Source organism: Sparus aurata, chromosome 17 (genome assembly GCF_900880675.1).
Source record: "Sparus aurata chromosome 17, fSpaAur1.1, whole genome shotgun sequence".
NCBI classification, from domain to species: Eukaryota; Metazoa; Chordata; class Actinopteri; order Spariformes; family Sparidae; genus Sparus; species Sparus aurata.
The window spans coordinates 18,389,405-18,413,194 of NC_044203.1; the positions used below are offsets into that span (position 1 = coordinate 18,389,405).

At 42.7% G+C, this 23,790-nt stretch overlaps 1 protein-coding gene across 4 annotated transcripts in view; it reads right to left on the reverse strand.

The window, feature by feature from the left end:
* ptprub (protein tyrosine phosphatase receptor type Ub) overlaps positions 1-23,790 on the reverse strand; it is a 182,428-nt gene that overhangs the window by 16,988 nt on the left and 141,650 nt on the right. For 2 of the 4 annotated variants that reach the window (XM_030394025.1, XM_030394021.1), the window contains 9 exons: positions 15,344-15,416; positions 15,166-15,242; positions 10,142-10,159; positions 8,592-8,628; positions 7,584-7,681; positions 4,060-4,176; positions 3,033-3,187; positions 2,208-2,343; positions 1,346-1,495 (listed from right to left, as the gene is read on the reverse strand). In XM_030394025.1, the coding sequence (XP_030249885.1) occupies positions 1,346-1,495; positions 2,208-2,343; positions 3,033-3,187; positions 4,060-4,176; positions 7,584-7,681; positions 8,592-8,628; positions 10,142-10,159; positions 15,166-15,242; positions 15,344-15,416 (861 nt within the window). The remainder of the gene's footprint in view (positions 1-1,345; positions 1,496-2,207; positions 2,344-3,032; positions 3,188-4,059; positions 4,177-7,583; positions 7,682-8,591; positions 8,629-10,141; positions 10,160-15,165; positions 15,243-15,343; positions 15,417-23,790) is intronic. The other 2 variants (XM_030394026.1, XM_030394024.1) reach the window with 1 other exon arrangement.

Here is a 23,790-nt window from a genome sequence, read left to right on the forward strand (position 1 = left end):
TCCCGCACGAACACGCGCATTTACAGACACATACATGAAACACAAAGAAACACGTCCATTAGTCTGTTCCTCTCTGCACTCTCTGCTGTTGATGTCTGTGCTATGAAGTACATCATTTCCACAGCAGAGGAGATGTACTCATAGTGCATCATTTGTCTGAATATCAAACAGGCTGTTTTAACCTCAATGGGCAAGTGTCAAGTACACAAACAGAACACAGGCAACACAAATGTGCCAATATGATACTCGTACAGTCACTTGTATGTGTGACTGTGTCCCCGTCAGTTATATGAAATTCAACAAGTGACCTAACATCATCAGCAGATTGTGGGGAAACTGTCTGTTTATAGTTGGAAGTTAGCATGCTAACCAGTTAGCCCCACCCTGTCTCATAATACCCCTTTGTACTGGCAAAAAGCAAGAAGTGTGACAGCCCCAGAACTTTCAGCTCAGCACAAGATCCCTTCTTAGTGGATTAAAGAGAATCAGATTGAGAGGAGGACAATTCTTACATGTTGCACCTTTAAGTACACAAAATAAACCCACAAAATGTCAAGAAAGGTGATATTTTTCCCCCAATTCTCCTTGACAAACAGAAAAACATAAGAATGTGAAAATATTACGTCACTACACGCTGTTTTTTTTTCTGTTGATGCCCGACTCTCTCTCTATATATCTCTCTCTCTCCTGTCCCTGTCTAGCACGTCTTCATGTCCCTTGAATCCCAGTCTTGGTCAGAGCCACTATAAAATGACCTCTGTATCCTATCCAGTGTTTTCAAACTGGTCTCCTACGGTCTCAGGGGCCGTTTGCTCCAAGGTTACCTGAGATAATTGCTCATGACAGCTAATCGCTACAGCCAAAGAATGTTTTGGAGCTACCTTCCAGATTCTGGAAGTATCTTACAAATTGCTCCCTTAAATCATCAGCAACTATCAATATTACTACTGCATTATAACAAGTAGAAGTAACAACAGTAGTGGTATCACTAGTACGAAGTAGGTACATGCAAAAGGAATGAAAGTATGTCTGTGCTGTTATTTGTGCCACGACAAGAAAAAATGTAGTATTAATAGTCCTGCCTGGTAGAACTGGTGTTATATTTGTTGTGACTAAAAGTTACTGAAGTTGTAGAAGTGCTTCTAGGATCCATTAAGGTAAATGAAAGAGTTTTGTTGATATTTAATGAATCGCATTATAAATGCAAATTACAGTGTGTGGGCTGTGTAATTGAGAATGTTTGCATGTTCCAGGATTTAATAGCTGCATATTAGAACAAAATTAAACTGTGCTTAGAAAAGTTGATGGAGGTCGCGATGCTGCTGTCCGGCGGAAAAACACTGACCTGAAACTCCTCTCGCAGCTGAGAGGAATTACTCTGAGAATCCACCCGCAGCATCTCTTTGTAAGTGACTGCAAACTCATTCACCAAGATGGCCGTCTCACCGCACAAGCAGGCCTCCAGAATGGCGTCGTGGATGAAGATGTACTGCTCCTGAAAGCACAGCAGGTAACGCAATTTCAGTTCATGCATGCAGTGGGCTTCAGCTGATGCATAGGAGCGTTTTATTCGGCTGCAAACACCTAAGCAGCGATTACAAAGAAGGCAGCTGCTGACAGAAGCCGGAACATATGTAGATGTAAATAAACAATCAAACCGTATGAAGAATGGAGGAGCTTTTCTCATAACCTGCCTCGTTGTGAATTAAACATGCACTATAATGTTGGAGGTGTATCAAAGCTGCTGGGGAATAAATAAACACATCTAAGTAAACAAACACATGCGGTGTGCATTTAATTAGAGCACCCCTGCAAATAACTACAAATGTAATAAACAGCCAAGTCAATGTCAGATTTACATAATAAGGGGTGAATATGTTAATTATCTCCACATCTAAAAGAACAGCACGTGCCGGCGCAGCACACCGCGAGACAATGTGAGTCTTTTCTTTAAAACTATTGCGATGACCTTTACCTAAGTCCCAGAGGGGGAGTACCGTGATAATACACCCCCCCCTCGCTCTTTGAATTTCCAAACAACAAGAGGGAAAAACAAATGTTTAAAGCCCGACTCTCCTGAAGTTTTCCAGCAGAGAGCGAGGTTACCGTATTGTGACCGGTGATGTAACCTCCTGAATATGTGCGAGACAAATTCTACTTTCGTTTTGAATGTGAAGCAGCTTCCTGGCTGTGCAAGGTGACCTGACCTCTGTCTGGATCATGTTGATGCGGCGAGAGCAGAGGGTTTTGACACAGTTGTAGATGTCCACCACGCCTTCGCACTCGGCCATGTCCAACATGACGTCCAGCACGATGTAGCAGCCGGTGCGGCCTGCCCCCACGCTGCCACACAAAGGACATGTTTCATCAATCAGGCATGTCTTAAAGCAGTGAGTGAAAGCATTTACCAGTCAGTAAAAATATTTTCACTAGGGTATGTATGCTCAGAAGCACAAGTTATTAGTGCTTCATGATTTAAAAGTCACAGAGAAGGCAAGGGTCATTCAACTAGCTATCACTGGCGTTAGCGGGCAAACAAGCAAGCTAGGCCACACCTTCCTTACTGCCAATATGCAAGTTATTATGACACTATTTTCTTATAAGCTGTGTGGCATGAAATGATTGAAAATCTTGTTTTGTCATTTTGGCTGCATAATATTTTGGTTGTGCCTCCTTTAAATGGCACCACTGTGAGGCATTTTCAAATCTGAATTAATGGACACTTAAAAAAGGTAATTGAAGGAGCCTCTACTAATGGTTTTCAAAGTCTTGATTAATAAAAGTTAGGTTTGCGTGACTATTCTTAAGTTCCTTCCGTCTCCCAAAAGAGAATATTATATCTTAGTAATAAGACTTCCTGGACTCAAATTTAGCTGATTTCGACTCCTCGACAAAGGAGTTTGTTTTTTTAATAGGTCCAATGACGACGCTGTGACAAAGTAATTTCAATATTCTAATAGTTTCAAAAAGATTATTTTTTTATTTGGCTTTACAGCACTACAGGTCACAACAGTTGCTAAGCATCACATTACCTGCAGTGGACCACCACCGGGCCGGCGTCAGGGGGTGTCGAGGCTTTCACTCTTCTTATAAAGGCCAACAGTCCAGTGGCGTGATAGGGCACCCCGTGCTCAGGCCAGGATGTAAAGTGGAACTGACGCACCTCATGCTTAGTCGAGTATCCTCTCTGCCACCAGAAAACAGTGCACATTAATATTACATGTAAAACACAACATTTACATGGCTTGCATCCTAACCAAAGCAGCCCACAGGCCCTGTTTCAACCAAAACATGCTCCCATCCACTCAGAGATGTCCCCCTCCGTGATAGATGTGACAGATTTTTCGGTTCAGTGTGAGGACAACCCCGGACATTATTTACGCGGGGTGTTAGGTCTTCTAGGACAGTTAGGCCTCCGGGCATCACATGCTAGCAGCGGCTGCCGTGTGACAGACACGCGGAGAGGAATTACTGAGGCTCTCGGAAGCTCAGGGAGAGCTGGGAGGTCTCTCCTCTCTACTGGGAGGCTGCAGCAGTCACACAGCAATTTCTCCCACTGTACAGAAGATGACAAAGTGAAGCGACGCAGAGCAAAGATTTGTTGAAGACAGAAATCCAAAAAAAGAACGGGAAAGGAGCTAAGAAAAACAAGCTGTCACCAGCTCCTAAATTCATGCCGATTTGAATAAGCAGCAGCGCGTGCCCATGGAGAGCGACTGTGACAGTGTGATGATAATGCTGTGTTTGTGCGACTGTCACCGCGGCACTGTTCTGAGCCCTTCCAGTGGGAGATTCCCCCGGGAGATTGACAGGATGGAGGCCATCAGGGGCAAAACAGTGTAACAGCTATATTCAAAAGACGGCAGGGGCATTCACATAGCTGCTGGTGTTAATTCCTCTCAATTTAACACGTGGCCGCCCCAAACCAATCAGCTGTAAATCCTGTCAAGTATCTAATCCCCTCTATTAATGTTCAACTTCTAATTTCAGGAATATCACAACAAGAATTAACAGAGGCAAAGGAGGGTTGGCAAAAACGTAAGTCTTGGATAAACTTACCCTCTCCAAGGCGAAGGTGCGAACTGTGTATTCAGCCAGCGTCTCCGTCTTCAGCAGAGTGATTTTGATGTCGCCGTACATCTCGCTGTCATCGGGCCAGTATTTACAGCATTTCACCTATTAAAAGAACAGTAAGGTGACAGAGTTAAACCTCATGTTGACATTCCTGGAAAATGTTCCGGCATAAGTGCAGGAAGTCTTTCAGTAATGTATGAATTACTGTTGGTCGCTTTGGACTAAAAGCGTCTGCTGAATGCCCTAAATGTAAATGTCAATGTAAATGTAAATGTAAGGTGTTACATGAATAAACGTGTTTGATAGAGTCTCTTGAAGGTCGAGTGTTTTTTTTCCCCAGCACAAAGAGGAGAATTCTGTTTCGTTTCAACTTATTTTTTCACAACACATTCCTCTAAACTCTCATTATAATGATGATAATGCTAACTTCAAAACTGGTCAACATGGTACACTGTAAAGCATCGAGCCATTCACAAAATGCTATACTTCTTTCAAAAGAAAATGATTTTCTGTGTGACACAATATGATCCAGTGGACTCTACAAACCAAAATGGCTTCAACCAGATCCTCGTTCGAAATATCCCAGGCTCAAAGTAACCAATCCAAACATCCTTGTACCGACAGTTGAATGCTCGAGCTTCACTGTGTGGAATGACGTACGTGTGATGTTTGACACGTAAAGGCTGCTTTCACTTTCATTTGATGGAGTTATAGTGAAAGTCAGTAGGGGACAATTTGTCCCTGTTTCGGATTTCTATGGAAGTCTTCGCCATCATATCATCATAAAATCAGAGCAAATGCATAGTAAGATACTGTAAGATGTGAGATTTAAGATAGTAGGGGTGTCATGATATACTGATATTGCCAAAACGTGATATCGTCATGTTGCTAGCACACATGTGATACTACCGGGTGAACAATACAGCGCCTCTTATATCATTTCTGTTTCTTTCCATTCTTGCTTGATAGTAGGTGGTTGAAATGCACCTTTACACTGATTGGCACCTGCCACGAAATGGATAAAAGAAGAAGAAGAGTTACTGACAAGCTACAGCAGCGTGATGGCAGATGAAAATTGGACACTTGCAGACACCTAGATGTTTTTTGAAATGCCCAAACAATTCATTTTAGCAACAGCATCATTCTCAAAAAGTTCTGTATATATTGCAATAATACTGTTATTGTGAATTCTTTTGGCCACAATAATCATACAGTGAAAATATGATAACATGACAGCCTAGTATCACACGAACAATTGCAGCAAATTATTTGACAGCTAAAGAGATACAATATAACCTCGTAAGTTCATTCATAATTAGGTAAATATCCGTTTAATAAAAACATGAAGTACTTCATTTGCTGGAGCAGAGAAATATTGGTGTGAAATGTAACAAGTTCAGAATGTACAGAGGTTTCACTTCACATTGTGTGGAGGAACAAAAACATGCTGTTCCTCGGCAAAAATTTCATCTCAGAAGGGCAAAGCAAAGCGCGATGATCACATAATGGTGGGAAGCATAATGAACGGGAGGGCAGCAATCTTTTTCACCAACAACAGGCACAAAGGAGATTCTTTTATTATTTTTTTTAATTTAATGGGGGTGTTATTTGGACTCAGCCACACCGACCGGTCCTCGTTTGCTGAGTGTTCCCAGAATTGTTAGATGGAGAACCAAATTGGTTGTGGAGCTGCTGCTAGAAAAATGGTGTCATTTTAACCATCCACTGAGGTAATACATTTCTCCTGCCTGGATGGAGAAGGATGGGGTGCTCGGAGCAGAATTCATATACTTCGGGTATTTATGTGAGGTGGAAAATAACAGTACTACAGTGTGGCCATTAAACCAGTGTATTCATGCAGCATCTATACGAGGACAGAAGTCGTAGATATGTGGCTCCAGAGACATTTTTATGCATCACAGGTATTTTATAGAACATTTTACGGACTCTATAATCATTACAGTCAAGATGTGAATTTCTATAAAACACAGTCGCAATTTTCATGATGTTTTTCAAAACAGACAAATCAGAGATAATCTGAGTAACAATCCCTTAAAATGCATGATTTTGACGACTTTGTGTGAACTCGCTGTTTTTTGACTCACTGTTACAGAAGGGTAAAGGAATAGTTTCACATTTTGGGAAAATATTTGGAAACAGAGGGAAAACACTAGCCTGGCTCTGTCCAGAGGGAAACATGTCCACTGAGCAGCACCTCTAAAGCTTACCTGTTAACATGTTCTAGCTTGTGTGTTTTATCTCAGAACAGGTGTGTTTTTTTACAGTATCTCTGCACAGAGCTAGCTGTTTCCAGCCGTTGTGCTAAGCTAACAGACTGCCTGCTGAAGCTTCTAGAGGCTGTTTACACCTGGTACAGACAATATTCACACGGTGGCCATTTTCCCCAGACGTCATGCTCAGGGTGGGAAGCTCGAATGTTTGGATAATGTTATGCTGCTGTGTTCCAGGTTGCAAGCTGTACAAAGATCGAGAATCTGAATTTGTTTTTAGAACTTTGCCACTTCGCGACAGATCAGCAACTCCAAAGGCAATGGGTGGTGAAAATCAGGAAGGTCGTCAGCCATAGTTTGATGTAAAACTACTTATTTGATAACCGGTTAGCTTACGTTAGCATTCAACCACTTACTAGCGAACATTATGGTTTGATAACATCCAGTGTGTCACGACTCCAGGCTTACATAAATGTGTCCGGATTGTGCGTTGTTATTTTAGAGTTCATTTAAGCCTTTCCAATTGTATCCTGTAACGTGTGTCAAACAGTAACGTTAGCTCGGAAAGCGCTGAATGCTAACATTAACTGTTGTCTAATGGGAGCTAATAGGCTGTCAAATATGTTGTTTTACCTTGGAATATGGCCCACGGATGCATTAAGGACGCACTGAGATCCGATCTCTCAGACCACGTTAAGGGTTGGACTTGGCATATGACCACATTTAGCAGTGTGTACACAAATGTATGGCCGCCTACTTAAATGACTTCCTCGGCAAAAGTGGAAAAAGAAGAAGAAGAAGAAAGATGAAGAAGGCAGAACAATATATGTATTCCCATACACATGAAACATGCCGTCTGATTTCCATTTGATTCACAATGCAAGGCACGTGTTTGACCTGCCAGTCTAAGCAGCGGGTGACCAAGTGTGAAATGGTGTCCAGGTGATTGGATCACCCAAGAGTAGCCTCATGGGTAGTAAACATACATGGGAGTGGTATCGATCTCCTCCTCTAACTTTCAGCAATGTGCCAAAATGTTGAACTACTCCTTTAATGTTGAAGTCAGGGTCTCCAAGTTAAAAGCAGCTCGTGATTTGTTGTGTCACATAAATACAGGACAGCTTCACCACAATGAGCAGCGTTTAGGCTGCTGTATGTATGCACAGCAAGGCCCTCTGAGGCCCATACTTATCACACACATAAAAGCCTGTTCCCTTGTGGTGATTGTGGGGTGTTTCTGAGCACTGGGTGATGACTGGGGGGGGGCATATCACTTACCCTGCCGACCTCCACCAGCTTGGTGATCATGACGATGCTGAAACAATTTTCCTGCCACACCATCCTCCAAAAATCATACAGAGTCTCCTGCTTGGGTCCTGGTGGGAAGAAATAACAGAGAAAGAGACATAAAAACGGCACAATCACAGCCTGACCCTTGATAATAGTGTTTTTGCTGTGAACCCTTGTGTTATTGTGACCTAAATGCCCTTCCTTCGACTGCTCAAAGTTCGTCGATAAAGTTTTTGGGAATTCCAGGCAGGAGGGGGAAGGGGTGACGGGTGACAAAAACAACAGCAGCAGCTGATGACGATGAAAGCCGGGTGGACCATCAGTCACTCATTGTCATCCAAGGAGGAGACGTTTAGGAGAAGGGAGGCGACTTGAAACAACGATCACGTAGGGAAGAAATGCTCAGAGAGACAAAAACACTGCTGACGTTCTTTTTTTTTTCTTTTCTTGCAAGTTTCATCTCAGCGTCTCTCTAACGGAGGTGTGAGGGGGTGCAAGATATACCCATGAGCAGACCTTGAGTGACTTTATGATAGGCGCTCTCCTAGAAACCGACACTCCTAGTGGGGTTTAGACGCAGCGGAGGGAGATTTTGAACCCTGGCACACGCAGAGTCCAACTGTCCATCAGGCGGCAACTCTGTATTAGAGCAGCAGAGGTAAAGTAGAGGGTCTCTATCCAACTGAAGAGCACACCGGTGCACATGTCACCAGGAATATAAAGCTATAATTAGAGCGCTTAATCATTAACCTCCTCCAAAGATTAATTTGGTGACATCACTAGCGCAGCCTTCATGGGTTGGTAGTCACACAATCACCTTGCTGGATTCTACCGGAGAGATGGTTTTGGCGAGGGACTGTACATGAGTAGGCTCATTGGCTGGATCATCTTCAATTTATTACACCGCCACGGACGATACTCGCGCACACACACACACACACACACACACACACACACACACACAGATAAACACTATAGACTTGCTGGGACACTCACCCTGAGTGGCGATGAAGTGGTTGGATCGATGGTAGCCCTGAAAGAGAGAAGAGGAATGACATGCTGAGTAAGCCATCTGCGCCTCAGGCACAGCGGTACAGGAGGGTGTCTCTCGGTCTCACCCTTTTCCTCCCCTTTTCGTCTCTGCAATTCTGCTCTCCTACTGACCCACTCTCTGCAACTGTGAATCGCTTTTCCTGTATAATTTTCCAGCGCTGGCTGACCTATTGCAGTCCTCTCCACCCCCCAGAGAGTCTGGAGAAGTCAAGGCGCCACGCGGTAAACACTGCGTTAAGACAAACTGCTGATAAATCTCTAGAAAAGTGATTCGTACAGTGAGTTGGACTAGCTGACTGAGCAGTGACTGAATCCCGATGACAGTTTGACAAGCTGCTGTACCATACAAACAAATCAGTTTTCACTCAAGATGCAATACGCACTCTGCTCCACTCAAGTCAAATGAGCGGAAGAATCTCTCACACAGGCTTTCACATAGACGCATGATAGCATCACTTACATAAACAGTTTGCAAGGCAGACTCTGACGTGTACAGTGAGATATACTGAGATCCTTCATATCAAAGGAGGTGGCAGCCTTTGATATAGATGACAGACATTTTCCCATGGTGGGCATGAGGTGAATATGAATGAACGATGAGAAGCCTTGAGGGGAACGGACATGACAAAGACCACCTGAGGGACTTTTTAAAGCAGGAACACTTTAAGGAAAAGCAAACTGTTCAAAGGAAGTCCTCCCGAAAATAAGCACTGCTTATCTAACCTCTTCCGGGCGAAGGTGACACCCGTTTCCGAGACACAGCCCTTTTGAAAACATCCCCACGTGGATGTTGTGGCTAACGGTTTGTTGTCATTTTTATGGGAAGAGCAGCTGAGAGGGAACACTGATGCCCCAATTACCTCTCGTGACTGCGTGGAGCGGAGAAGGCAGGTCAGGAATCGTAATAATAAGCAGCCAAGCCCACCGGCTCTCATCAAATCAGCATGATGGAGCAAATCCACCTTGATAACAGTTTATTTTTTAAAATCTTTTTGCAGAGGGCACCTTACAAATATGTTCGAGTCTGTCCACGTTGAATCCAGTCAGATATTTTGGGGACATGTTTGAAATGGTGATGGATGACCGGTGCTGTGCTGCCCTGCTATCCACAATTCCTCTGGCCCCTCGCAGAACACTATCAGCATGACTGTTACCTCTCCTCTACTTAAGACGGTCGCCATAGCAACTAAACTTCCTGAGTCTTGGCCACTCATGAGAACTAACAAAGGCGGCAGGGTCCTCTATCCGGGAGAGGACACATCTCCTTGTGTTCATTTAGAATCATTAGCTAAAAGGGCATGTTTTTTTTGGTTTTCCTTTTCTTTTTCTTCTTTTTTTTCATATGTGCACAAACCTGAAACAGACTGACCTTTGAGCATTTGTGGATAGAGGATAGTGGATAAATAGAACAGGGAAGGGGTAATAGAAGAAGGGGGAAAAAAGAGTAAAAATAGAGCGATGGCAGGCAGAAGAACGAGCAGTGAAGTACTTACTTCCCTGTTAATCCGAATCTACAGGGTCCAAGGTCGAGGAAGTGGGGAGGGGAGTAGAAAAAGAAGACATATAGGCTAGTTAATGAGAGAAGCGTCTGGTAAGTAGGAGTTATGGTCACAGACAGGTGGGAAGAGGTGTGTGTGTGTGTGTGTGTGCATTATGTAAGTACAGCAGGACCTGAGCACCCAGTTCTGAAGGGAATTTAAGACCAAATTCCATTGTGTTTCCATTTACTCTAATCTATCGGTTTTGGGTTTTCAGAGTGAACACACTTCCTCTTAACGGTTAAATTGGCGTTAGGGATTTTCTATTCAAAGAAAGTAGAGCGGAGAGAAACCCAGCCGCTGTTCACACATTATGCTGCTAATTGGAAAAACGAGGCTGTCTCACTGTTTTAAGAAAGGTGGCTATAATCTTTGCATTTCGTTGCATGTTGCACTGCAGCAGCGTAGGAGGGACACGCCGCATGACCACAGCTTATTTTAGTGTCTGTGACAAGCATCGTTCAAAAAAGAGTAACAATGTAATGTAGGTGCTTGTTCTTTAGGTTTCCAATATTAACACAGTACTCCAGCAGTTTAGATCTGCAGAACCAGTCACAATGTATGTTAACAATAACTTTCCAAGCAGAAAACCCCTGCCTCACGTAGCTTACATACAATTTAATAACATTTTCCTTCTCACAAATGTTATTTCCTAGAGTCTCGTTCATCTAAAATGCATGTTTGATGCCTGCATAGCTCATAGATAACAACACTTTCCCTGATTCACTGGTTGGGCCGCAGACTTAGTGACAGTGATGGATGACTCAAAATGGCTGGCTTCTCTTATTCTCATTATTGATTTACTGTATATGAGTAGTGCATGTAATGGAAAAATACCTGTAAAATATTATATTGAAGCATATCATGCACAACTCACGAGGGGGCTGAGGGGTGGTAGGCAATTGTATCAAGATGGCCGTGGCCCCCTTGACCACTGTTTTTTATTTATAATGTTACAGTTAAAAGCGAAAAATATGTGTGCTGTTATCACACATCTCTGCAATGTGAATCACACAGCAGTTATCTATCCAGAAGTGAAGGCTGTTGTTGGCGCAATGTCAAACATTCAGTCTATCCCATTGTCTTATGATGAACAGATAAAAAAAGGTCTAAATCTTTTTTATTGCACGCATTCTTCATCCTTCTTCCTCCACGAAAACCTGCCGCCTACATCCCCCACCATGCAACTTGACTGTGTGGTTAATGCTTAAAGCGACACTCTCGCCAAAATGGTCGGGTCAAACTCATTTTCAATGGGAGTGCTACAGGCACTTTTACGATAGCATCGCTATTTTTAAAACACCAAGAAGGCTTGAAACAACATGAAACTTTGCTCGTAGTATCACCAGGGTCTCTACGCATAAACACGAGCATTGAGAACATGAGTTGTTAAAAAAAGAACGTTTTTGAACAACTCACGTTAGCAGTAGCTTGTTCTGCTAGCCACCGTCCTGCCAGCCTAGAAGTATCGATTTCTGAATGTGACGTAACCTGGAGGAGAGTTAAAGTGGAACGCTACCGTCTTCCGGCAACAACGCAATGCGATATCTCACGTGACTTTTCCAGCTTTTGATTTTAGTATTGTTTCTTATATGAGGCTCCTTTTTCCAACTTCAAGGTCAATATTGTTTTTCGCTAACAACAAAACAACAAATTATCCGTGCATTTATATGGAACCACCATTTAGGAGCGGTCCACCTTATCTGTCCTCCATGTTACATCACATTCAGAGATACTTCTTCTTGAGTTGTTCAAAAACTTTCTTTTTAGTAAACTCTGTGTACACAAAAAATGTTCTCAATGCTCGTGTTCATGTGAAGAGCCTTCTTAGTGTTTTAAAAATAGCAATTTTGATGCTATCGTGAAAGTGCCCGTTGCACTCCAATTGAAAATGAGTCTGAAAACGAAAATATGGTAAATCTTAAAAGTGCCTCTTTCATTGTAATTATGCTTTTACACGAAGGTTTGACCTGGGTACATTCACAAAAAAAGCATAGGTTGCATTTTGGCGAGAGTTTCTCTTGAAGGTGTGTTATGCTAGTAGCGGCCAATGTAGCGGTAGCCCCAAGAAGCTTTGATGAGGAGTGGGATTCAGAGGTCTGGTAAGCTCCTTTCTTTTGGACTCCACAACACTCGATTTTTTGCTCTTCAAAGTTTTCAGCCCCAACCAATGCTGAGACGTCACACAGCTCCCTCTGTTACCAGAAAAGGCTTTTTACGCTTTCATACGTAGCAGGTGTACACCTCAATACTTGTTAACGGACTTTGTTCGGTGGTTTCTCTTTGTCTCAATAATATTAAATGCGTAATGTCTAATTTCCCAAGTGTAAAAAAATCCAACAGCAGCTTTTCAGCATATTTACAGCATTTTCCCCCCCAAGAGTGTTGCCCCATGGTACTGTGCTGGGATTGGCGAGTACTAGTTGCTTCAACATGTCCTTGTGAGCGAATGCTAGCACCGAGCATAACTACGGCCAACTGTGCAATGAGTGTGAGTGTATAGGTATCGACAATCTTAGGGAGTATCTTAGGGACTAAGCTGTGTTGGACGAAAAGCTTAAACACAGGAATTTTTTCCAGTTTTTAGTCACAGTTTGGTTAGGTTCAGTCACACAGGTGTAAATATTGGCTACTCCAGACTGTGCAAATCGCATTGCTGGCTTTGTAAACCTGGATACAAATAGCATTTATCTACTTGATATTTACCAATTATTAAGCAAAGTTCAAATTTAAGATAAATGTGTTATTTATTCATCTAGATATATGGATTCAAAGTTAAAAGAGCAAAATTCTGACTATTGCATTCAAATACGTGCCGCCCACAATAAAAGAGAGATACCGAGCTTTTTAATCTAAGCTATGCAAATGTTCTAACTATACCAGGAAACCGTGTATCATCATGTGTGCATCGATAAAGGTAGGAAGTAGATTGAGAAGAGCGCTCAGGACCTTTAAGGTAAGAAACAAAGTGAAAAGCTACTTTTATTTACATTAGGCACATCGAGAAATGAACAGTGTGTGTCTTTGTGGGTATGTGTATATGTGCGTGTGTGACGAAACTGACAGAACAGCAACATATAGAGGTCCATTTAGAGAAATATGCCACAACCACAGGTCAAGAACGTCATAATTTCTAACACTCAATATAAGTGGGTATTTTTGCTGAAAACACGCTCCGTGCTGTGGAGCCATGGCCCTTCACCTGCTGCTTTTACAGTCTCAGGTATGTGACATATGGTTTTAGAGCTGCTGGTGGGAAGAATACACACGGAAGAGTCCATTGTTGATTAAAAGCAGTTTTTCTCTGACTGTTGTCTCCTTTGCCATCTCTCGACTGTGTGCATTTAGATGGCGTCCACCCTCACTCCTCGTCTTCTGCCTGTGAATGTTCGTGTGTGTGTGCTTCTCTGAGTGGCCATTCTACACCTGTCAGCCGAAGCGGATCAGATGTAAACTGGCAACAGCCGTGGCGCAGTGGACTGATTTGCAGCAGGAGCAGTAAGTAGTCAAACGTACGCAAAGGGTCTGCACCTCTTCAGGCGTCACGCGCACTCAGGCGTCAAGTGACAGAGAAAGACGAGGCGGAGAGATCGCCGTTTCACACCTCTGCTTTGAAAGCGCAGAAAATGTTTCAGAGGAGAGGAAAAAACTTTTCCATTTAACCTCGGGTGAAATAATCACAGGCTGTCCAAAATATGCTCTGCTGTTGCTAAATAGTTACTATTCACCTCACTGGGTCGGCCTTGTCAGGGACTAACATCACTGACGCTGACACTGTAGTGGCTGCTGAGTGGTGTTTTCCCTCTAATGCTTGCACCTCTGTGCCCTAAACGCTAATGGAGACCCTCACAATAACTACAGTCCTAGCAGCAGGCCATGTTTTTAATGCCCTCTTGTTGTAATGAACTCTCTAAAAGCATCTCACCACTGCCCGTTCGCTACAGAGAAATAAAAGAGCGGAAAAAGGACCTGCAGTGTCCAGCATTTCTGATGAGACAATTGGGCGTAAAGGAGAAAACCGCCTAAACTCAGGTCAACTTAAGCTCCTAATAATTCTCTCTAGCTGAAAAATGGTATCTCTATTTAGTATTTAGTATAATTTTAACATATTCTTTATGAAGATTAAGACGGATGCTGAATCTTTTGACCTGTTATCAGCCTCAATAAGGACTGGGAGTATCAGCTTCTCACAGTGTGCCGTATTTACTTTACAGTAGAGAGACGTGCAAAATAAATCTTGTGAGATAAAGACATCATTTCAGATTGCCAGACTTCCCTTGACATAACTCAAATGAATAGCAACAACTGAGGATCGAGACAGCAAACTCACAGGGGAGCCAAAATACAAGCTTCTATCGACAGCATATCTGGTAGTAAAACTGTATTTTACTTTCAAAATCTAGTTTGATTTCTTTTCGCTAATAACTCCACTGCTGCCAGCTAAATATGCACAGCCTCCTGTAGTTTTAATGAATGGGAACACGTATGAATGGGACCGTGCGAGACATTAGCAACATATACATGTATTTTGTATGATCAGTGAGAATGTTACTGTGACGCTGCATGTGTGGCAGACAGTTTGTGGGTGAATAGTGGAAAGGATCATCCCCCGCTCCGAGCCCATCCGGAGATTGGATAACATCAATCATGTCTATTTAATTTAGGGGGATTTGTGGCATCTTACAGAAAGGTTCGTCTCCCCTGCAAGGCATTAAAATGCAATCATTCGACTCTGTTTTAATAAAAGTGATAGCAGACTAGGTCTGGGTCAGGGATTCAGTGCAGCAACTGACAACCATGGCATCTGGCAGTAAACCAATAGGAAGAGTGTTTGATTGGATGAAAGCCTCCAGGTGAAAGTGGGCCAGCAGACTGGTGAGCTTACAGGAATGAGAGAGATGGACTGTGGCTTTGCAGGGTGTGAGTCACTATTTGTATCCCATGTCGAACAGAGGCAGAAAACACAGGATTAGACTTACGTCAATGTAGTTAGCGTTAATGTAGTCTGAGTTGGGGTCTCCCAAGAGAGGGTGGAGCTTGACTCTGTGGCGGTCGTCTGAGACGGAGTGGGAATAAAAGAGCAAAGGAATGTTGAAATCCTGCTATTTTCCATAATATTTCCTGTTTTACAGGATGAAATGAGTTGTGACAACTTACATCCCAGCAAGGTGTCGTGCCTCCCTTTGGTCTTGTCCTTCTTCTTTGTGCAGTCCCAGCCGTCAAAGAAGCTCTGCAGAGATCAAGAGACAATTGTTGCAGATTTCAGAAACAGGGCCTCTCGAAATTAACCATTTGAATACCTAAGATAAACACAAATCAAAGCTTCAGCAAAGCTTTTGTTTTAAGTGTGATGAGGACAATTGTGTTTCACGGTTCCGTCTCTCATATCTCTGAAGCACAGCCAAGGAAATGAAGAGCTATTGTGCACCACAGAAAGGTTTTTTTGGTTTATGCTGCTATGTTATTAAACAAAACAGCACCATGACTATCATATGCTGTTTGTCTGACCCCAGAGCCCTCGCGAGTCATGGGCCGCCAGTTTCAGATAATTTTTCTAAAAAACCTTCTGTGCTATACACCCAGAACCCTGTGGCTAAATGCCTAATAGGTTGAAATTCAGTGTGCACCATCCATGAGAGCACTAAATGATGAAACATAAATCCATCAAGATAATCGGTGAATTAAATGTGATCACAGCAGAGGCTCAATCGGCGTTACATAACGTTGACCATCGACCAAACAGCTATTATCCAATAATAGCTTAGCAACCATAACCAGATGGGCAGATCCGTCAAACTGTGTACAAGGTGTTGAACATGGTCCCCTTAGTCGGGAGCGAATACTCATTGTTTAAATTAATAGAAGTGAGGTGTCTTTTTTTTAATCCTAAACAAAAGCCGAGAGAGCAGATCATGTATTGAGTGCATTAAACAGAGTGAATGTCTGATGGGTAGGGAAGTAGATGCTGATTGTGGATGTAATCAGAGTCCAGGCTACAGAAGCAGCTCTGTCCCAGCCTCTGTTGGATTCGGAAGAGTTCACATTCCAGCGGCCTCAGTGTTTGTCAGACTGGGTTAGTCCTCATATATTAAAGTTTTCAAGAAATGAAGTTATTGTTCTTACAATAATCAGACTACCTAACTTTACAAGATCCCAAGAACAATGCTGTCTCTTTATTTCTTTGTCTTCTACATCTTAGACTGGTCAGGATGCTCTTTGCCTGGGACATGCAGCTTTAACCTCAGTCTTTTAGCACAATGTAGCCATCAGCATATTAATACGTTTTTAATTTAATTGGAGTTTCTGTTGGAAACAGTAAAAAGTTAGCCCGAGACTCCTTTTACAACTCCTGGAGCTGGATGTTAGCTTAAAGCTGCAAAAAGGGCTCTTTTCATATCTCTTCTGTTAATTCTGGCCAAAAGCAGGACAAGCATCGCTGCATCCAGTTATAAAGATATTTGTTTTGGTTTTATTTTGTTTTTTAAAACTATTCCTCTATTTAAAACAGCTGATTGCAGGTTGCATGGCAATGGGGTAATGGATCTATTTGTGGCTATGTCAGATTATAATGTCATTCGTGCCATACTGTACCAACAGACTAGAGAGCAGCTTCTTTTCTCAGGCTGTCAGAACCTCAAGTCATCCTCAGGACTCCACAATCAGAAATAATAATGATAAATAAAAATAATAACGTCACAACTTTTCTGACCCTGTTAATAAAACCCAAGAATAACTATAGTAACTATGCAGAAATAGCCAATCTTCTCGCTGATGGTCTGATTTGCTTATGCAGGTCATCAGAATGGAAATGAGGCTGTTTCATAACCAGTCTAAAGTTCCTCATAGTACGTTTAAATTAACACAATGGAGTAGAAGATATTTACCAACAATTAGTAGTTTCTTTAATTTTTCAATGCATTGTGTTCGTACATCAAGAAATTAAAAAGTAACCCAGCTTGCCACAGGTGATCGAATTCACCAATGACAGTCGTATTGTCTATCATATAGACATATCTTAGACATATAAAAAATGTATGAAACCCCAGTCGTCAAACTGTAATGTTATCATTGTAAACTGTGCTGTGTAAGAAAAAGAAAGAAAAACAACAACTGCTCTTGTGTTAGGTATGATATGAAATAATGCTGTCGTTACACTAACTACGCTATGGTGAGATGCCTCGCAGTTAGCGTGAAGGCAGAGAGGAGCTGTCTACCACCTGCTCGCTGGATGGCTGCTCTGTCGCGTTACAACGCATCACACTCATCCACACATCTCCTCATTCCCCATGATCCACCTGTCTGCATGGATGCACTGGAGAGTGCTTACTCTCACACGTCGTTATAAGCCACTTTAAAGCGTCCACTGCAGGGCCAAATTAAGTCTGCAAACAGCCCCTTCAGATCCATGACACTCACATCCATACCAGTCTGCCCCCCTGTGGTTTTCAGCCACTGGGGGAATTTGGTGAAAACTCTGCCCAAGTCTGCATGCTGAGTAGGGGATTACAACGCAGTTCCCCCCACAGAGAGCCAAGAACCAGCCAAATCCTGACTGGGATTACACCCTCCTTCGCAATTTTTCCCCCCTCTTTCCATGTGCTCTCTCTCAAGGTCTGACTCTCTCTGAATCCCTTGTTCTCTTCATCTCCTTCCACCTGTCTCTATCACTTCTCTCCCCGTCCACCTCTTGATTCTTGTTCTTCCTCCATCGTTTATATTTCTGACACAAGACCTCTCGCTTTTTTTTCCGCACCCACCAGCCCTCTCTCTATAAGCAGGGAAAGGAAAAAAACACAGAAAGAAAAACTGAGAGAGAGCGACAGAGGACTGACGTGGAGGGAAGGCAACAACAAAGACCCATGGGAAGATTGATTAGAAAGCTTCATTGGCAGAGGTCACAGGGGTGGCTTGGTTAAGCGGATCATATAAAATGAGTCAAATGAGATGAAGGAAACATTCTTGAAGCACTGACACTACAACACACCAGATTTCATTATATGCATTGTTTGTTTCCCATCAGTAACGAGGCAACAGTGGACACAAGGCACTCGGCAATGTCCCTTTCAGATCACTCAATAGCTTTGACGCCACCTTACTCTGACCTGCTCCCTCCCTAATAATCTCTAAAAATGCCGAAAACAGTGATGAGATTCATAATCCCACCACATTCAGTCAAAATCCAATCAGTGATGTCAGAGACAAACATAAATTTAGTGAAAATTTAATAGGATATTCTGGTCAAAAAAATTAATAAACAGGAAGCCCCAATTTACGTAACCAAAAAGGTAGCATGAGGCAACTGTTGTTATTAAGCTACTGCTGCAACCAAAATTTGAATCCATCATCCTCGCTAACCTCAGCCTCGAGGTACAAAGCGGTACAATGAAAGTTTGGTGGTCTCCAGTAAAGCTCTGCTGTTGTTTACTCGTAAGTTTCTGCAGTGGGAATATGACTGTAGTGACAGCAGCTGCCACACATACAAGCCCCTTTACAACTCGCTGTAAATTCTTGATCAGTGTTTTTACAGAACACGGGTATTCTTCAGGGAAATAAAAACCCATACCTGCCAGGGGAGTGTAATATGATACTCCTCATCATTTTCCTTCATAATGGAGACAGACACTCCATCAAAACACATACTCCAGCACAGTGAGAAAAAATATAACAAAGAGGCGCGTATTGATTTTTTGAGTGGAGTGTGTTTTGCCCGTGAGGGACAGTTTAATGAGTCTACAAGCACAGTTCCAGAAAGGGGGGAACCGTGAACCAGAGACAAAAAGATGTTTTCTCTTTTTCATGAATGCCAAAGGCTGAGGGTGACCGGGATGGACCTCTCCCCGGGGTGTGATCTCAACTCTCGGCCACAATCATTCCGCTGGGGAGAGGTATTCAGAGATCTGGGCCCTTTCATTATGTGCCCTAAAACCTACAAGCAGAGATACCAGCCACAGCAACAACAAGAGAGAGAGAGAGATGCAATGTTCTGTAAAACAAACATGTTTGTCCAAGAAGTTCAATTCAGGACTAAAATCCTGCAAAAACAAACTCAAAGTTAAGCAATTATTTTCTAAGTCACCTACGCAAACAGCCACAAACAACAGTGGTGGCATGGGCAGATACTAATCATAGTTTTTAGAGTTTAGTGTAAACCCACCATGACATCACCCATTATTTGGAAATTACTGTTTAAAAGCCTCAAGCTTGTCATTTTGGCCATCGCCATCTTGGTTTCAGGAGGGTTAGGTTTAAGGGTAACCCTAACCCTTAAACCTAACCCTTAACGGTTTGAAAGATACTGATTGCATCTGACTGCAAACTCGAGAAGATGCCGTGGCGATGACCTGTCAATCATAACATAGCCATACCCTTAAGCATATCCTGCATTATCACGGTGCATTGAAGAAGAAATGAAACTAATGATTGAGACCATAAACTCAAGAGCAAACCATTTACTGAGTTACCAATTTAAGTGAGAAGTAGGGTAATTTTCTCATAAGCTTACATACAATCTGACTCCTTTTTTGAAACCAGTGGAGTCGCCCAGCCTTGGCTATTAGAAAGAGCGCATGTTTAGGGCACTTCCAAATTGGTCTGTTTCAAAGTGCAAAGCTCCATCCATATTTTATATAGTCAATGTGGTAAGATTTTTTTTACAAAAACATTGTGGTAAGTTGGTGACAGTTACCGAGCAATGTGCTTGACATTTCAAATTATAACAATAATTACCTCAAAATGAATTGAAAATTACCCCAATATTGTTAATTAATAATATCATGCTATTATCAAGTACACAGTTAATAAACTGGATTCTGCGTAACTTTCTGCTGATCATGGCAATTTAACTTCAAACCAGTTTCTGTTTAACTTCCCCTCAGCAGACTTCTAAATTGAAGTGAGTTGTTACAGCTTGATTCCTGGAAAACAGCAGAATATTAAATTGCGTTGGGGTCAATTTTAACACATTTTGAGGTAATTACAGTGGTACTCTGGGTGGTTAGACATTTCAAATACGAGACTTGGTAATTAACAGCTACCTACATGACATTTGTGGAACTGTAAAATGAAGTGCATCAGTGCTCTGAATGAGTAGTAATTCCCCTTTGTAGGGATACAGAGCCACTAAGACTTATCGACTGCTAGAATTGCAGGAAATCTGATTTGGCCTTTCCAAATCAGAGGATAAGCAGGATCATTATGGAGCATCGTCAGCAGATCCCAACATCTGGGACGTCCCCCAAACAGCACCCAGTGGCCTCCAAGGTTAAGAGAACCCTGTGTATTACAGTCTGATGGTTACCTTCATGAATTATAGAGCATTTATGTTGCACCATATATTGCACTAGGAGGCAAACACTAGCATTGTTACTTAGAGGAGGTTATTTGGAGGTTACAGGGCAGCGGAGCCAAGAGCTCTCTTTTCTCACATTTCTCCCTCTCTAACCTTTCATCTTTCCTCCCGTCCCACTCAATCCTTCAAGACTCCTCATTCGTCTCTTTGCTACCCTACAATCTGTTAGCAGTGGGAAGGGGACTCACAAGTTCGAGCACCTCCAGAGACGTTTAACCTCATCAGGCCTGCCGTCATGACGGAGGTCTTCTTTGGGCCCAAACGAGGATGATTTATTCATACGCACAGCAACAGTGTGATCCAGATGCCTTTTTAACCCTGCTAATTAATTTCAGTGGGTTGTGCGGGAGGGCGCATGGATGATGTCAGAAGAGGATTGATGGCCTCCCACACTCTCCCAAGACCCATCCTGACTAACGTGGCCTCTCTAAAGTAGCAGTTATCCACAACATGTACTAATTGCACATGATCCTGCTCGATACCAACAGCCAATAAAGATACTCAAGCTGCATAATTTTTAAGCACTTCATCACAAGCTCATCCAGATAGGACAAGCCACAGTCGCCTCGCTAACACCAAACCCTTGTTTGTCTCTTGTTTTGCCAACTGGTGAGAGAAAAATCCCATGCCTGCAGTGTAGATGCTCAACTCACAGCTGTGACTTTGAGTGTATAGGCTCCCAGCACTCCACACTCACTCAGTGGGTTGGCTGTCACCAGCATTGGATGTCTGGACTATTTCTCTGACTTGTTTCTACATGTTCCTTTCCTGTACATTCCTATTTTGTGCCTAGACTGCAAATCCGGTATCTTTGGGGAGAATAAGCTTGATCACTCACTCAGCAGTTCCCATGACATATTCTGGAGGTTGTCTTTTCAAAATCCACCAAGAGCTTTAGCAATTTCCAGCAGCATGTCAGCTTTCTATTTCAGGTTTAAAGGTGATCCACTTCTCTTGCCTGTAGTCATGAGGACCAGAAAATCTCTTGCAAGGCTTGACATCACTTTCTTCCACCACCTCTCACTACAGTCCTCTAGTCTGACTCACCAGATGTACACTGTTCCTATAAAGCCTGCCATTAGCTAACTACATCGGTATGCCCTCCGCTATCTGGGTGCTTCTGTTTCAAAATCTTTGTCTCTACAACAAACACACAACATCAGAGCTAGCAACCAACGCACTGGGAATGCCAAATGTCCAGAACACTAACCTATAAAGTATATAAATTATCATAATATAAACAAAAGGAACTTAAACAGGCCAGCAGCATTTACCTTTTATTTTACAGGGATTTAGCCTTGTTTATGTTGCCGCACCCACGGCTGTGCACCGCCCAAGAGACTGTGGTTTGTTCAGAGTAATGCAATTCTCATCTCCCCTTGGAGATGAGAATTGGTCTGGCCAGTTCTTCTCCAGCGCTAAAACGACACTGCGGAGAAAGATGTGGCTATACGAGACCTCCCCTCCTCTCCAGTATACAAGTCAAACACTTCCTGCAGCACAGAAGGTTTGACTTTAGGGTTAAGAAGTACCTCAAACTACTCCTTCCACCTCTGAAGGCCAACCACTGCTGCCGCTGACCTGCCCTCCTCCCTGGAGCACCAAGTACTGTTGCTTCATCAGGAACAATGCCTTTACTTTTTTAAGCGCTACACCAGCAGCCTTTTTAACTTGCCAGTTTTCTCCACTGTGTTTGAAGTGCCAAGGTTAACCAGGCATGGAAGCACATCAGTGTAGCCATTGTACTGCAATGTATGGTGAAGGGGGAGCTAACCCACAAAGCACATCTTTGTCTTTTATCTTTTCTACAACCTCCCCTATGGCAACACGCTTGGAGCTGAAAATGAAAGAATGAGCTCATGGATACAGGAGGAGAAGGAAATAAACTCTCTTTTTCACATCGTAGTTGGGCTCAGTTGGGCAAGGAGCTCGACACACTTGGGGGAACTTTGGTGTGCTCCACTTCTACACAAAGAGTAAAGCTCTTGGCAACTGGTAAAGAAGCCCCAAGGTCAGAGTTTTACAGGTATACTGGAAAAGTGGATTGAGAGGAGCTGGGACATGTTCGAGGGTTGATAGCTTCCAGTTGCCTCCAGCACCTACGAAGAACTCTCAGAAGTAGAAACGTTCTGCTGTGACCTTCACTAGGGATGAAAGATAAGGATCTCTTTCTCCAGACAATACCAATGACTGCGTCTCCTGGCTGATACTAATGAGAAAATTTCACATTTCTGTAGTACATAACCTGTTGTTAATGCAAACTTGAGGGTCATAAAGGCTTAGATGTAGTGAGCAAAAGCCAGACGATGTAATAATTCATAACCTAAAGAAGATTTGTTTTTCATCATTGCTGCCTTCTTCCGGTTCTTCTCTGTGTTTACTGGTGGATAGCAAAACAAACTTATAGGCCATTACTGCCACCTACTCCAAGGTGGATGGATAGATGGTTGTTAGTTGATTTGATGGATGGATGGATTGATGGATGGACGGACGTACTGCAGGCTTTTGGTTTAATTATTGATTTCATGATTTAACAAGTCTGCGTAAGTAACAATGATTCCCTGTTATTCGAAAACATAACCAGCAGTTTTAAATGAAGACAGTGACCTTGTGCATATTGGGAAATGCAGGCAGGGCTGCTTTACATTTATCTCATCTCATTGACGCGTCGTAGGTGTTCTACTTCCCTGCTGCACTGGTTTCTGCATGACACTTGTTTCTCCACAGATACTACACAGCACAGTATAGAAAGCTCTCTTCACAGGAAGTGGAATACGTGCAGGAAACAATTCTCCTCTCATGGGAGCCGAGTTGCCATAACACCACTGACAACCTTGGTTAGGGAAATAAACAAAACTTCCAATAAGTTACATAAACACGAAGGTAACTAGACCGCTTTCTGATGGCAGCACTGCAATGAAAGTAAAGGGGAAAAGCCTCCTACTGTGACAGTGGATTATGTATATCACTGCATTTTGAGTACTGTATCCTTGATTCTCTTACTGCCTGGATGTTGTGATTAGAAATGAATGGCCCAATCATAATCATGCTGTTCAATTCACAGTGAAGATTGGTCATTTAAGAGTCAAATCACAGCACACGTACAGACATTTTTCATGTATTCTCTAGAATAATGCAGGTCTGCAATCCCTCTTTAATAACAGTCCCCACCACTTGGTACTAGTGCTCCAGCATTAATATTTTGATGATGTTCACTTTATTTTGTCAGAGTGAAAGAGTAATAGCTGTCCATGTT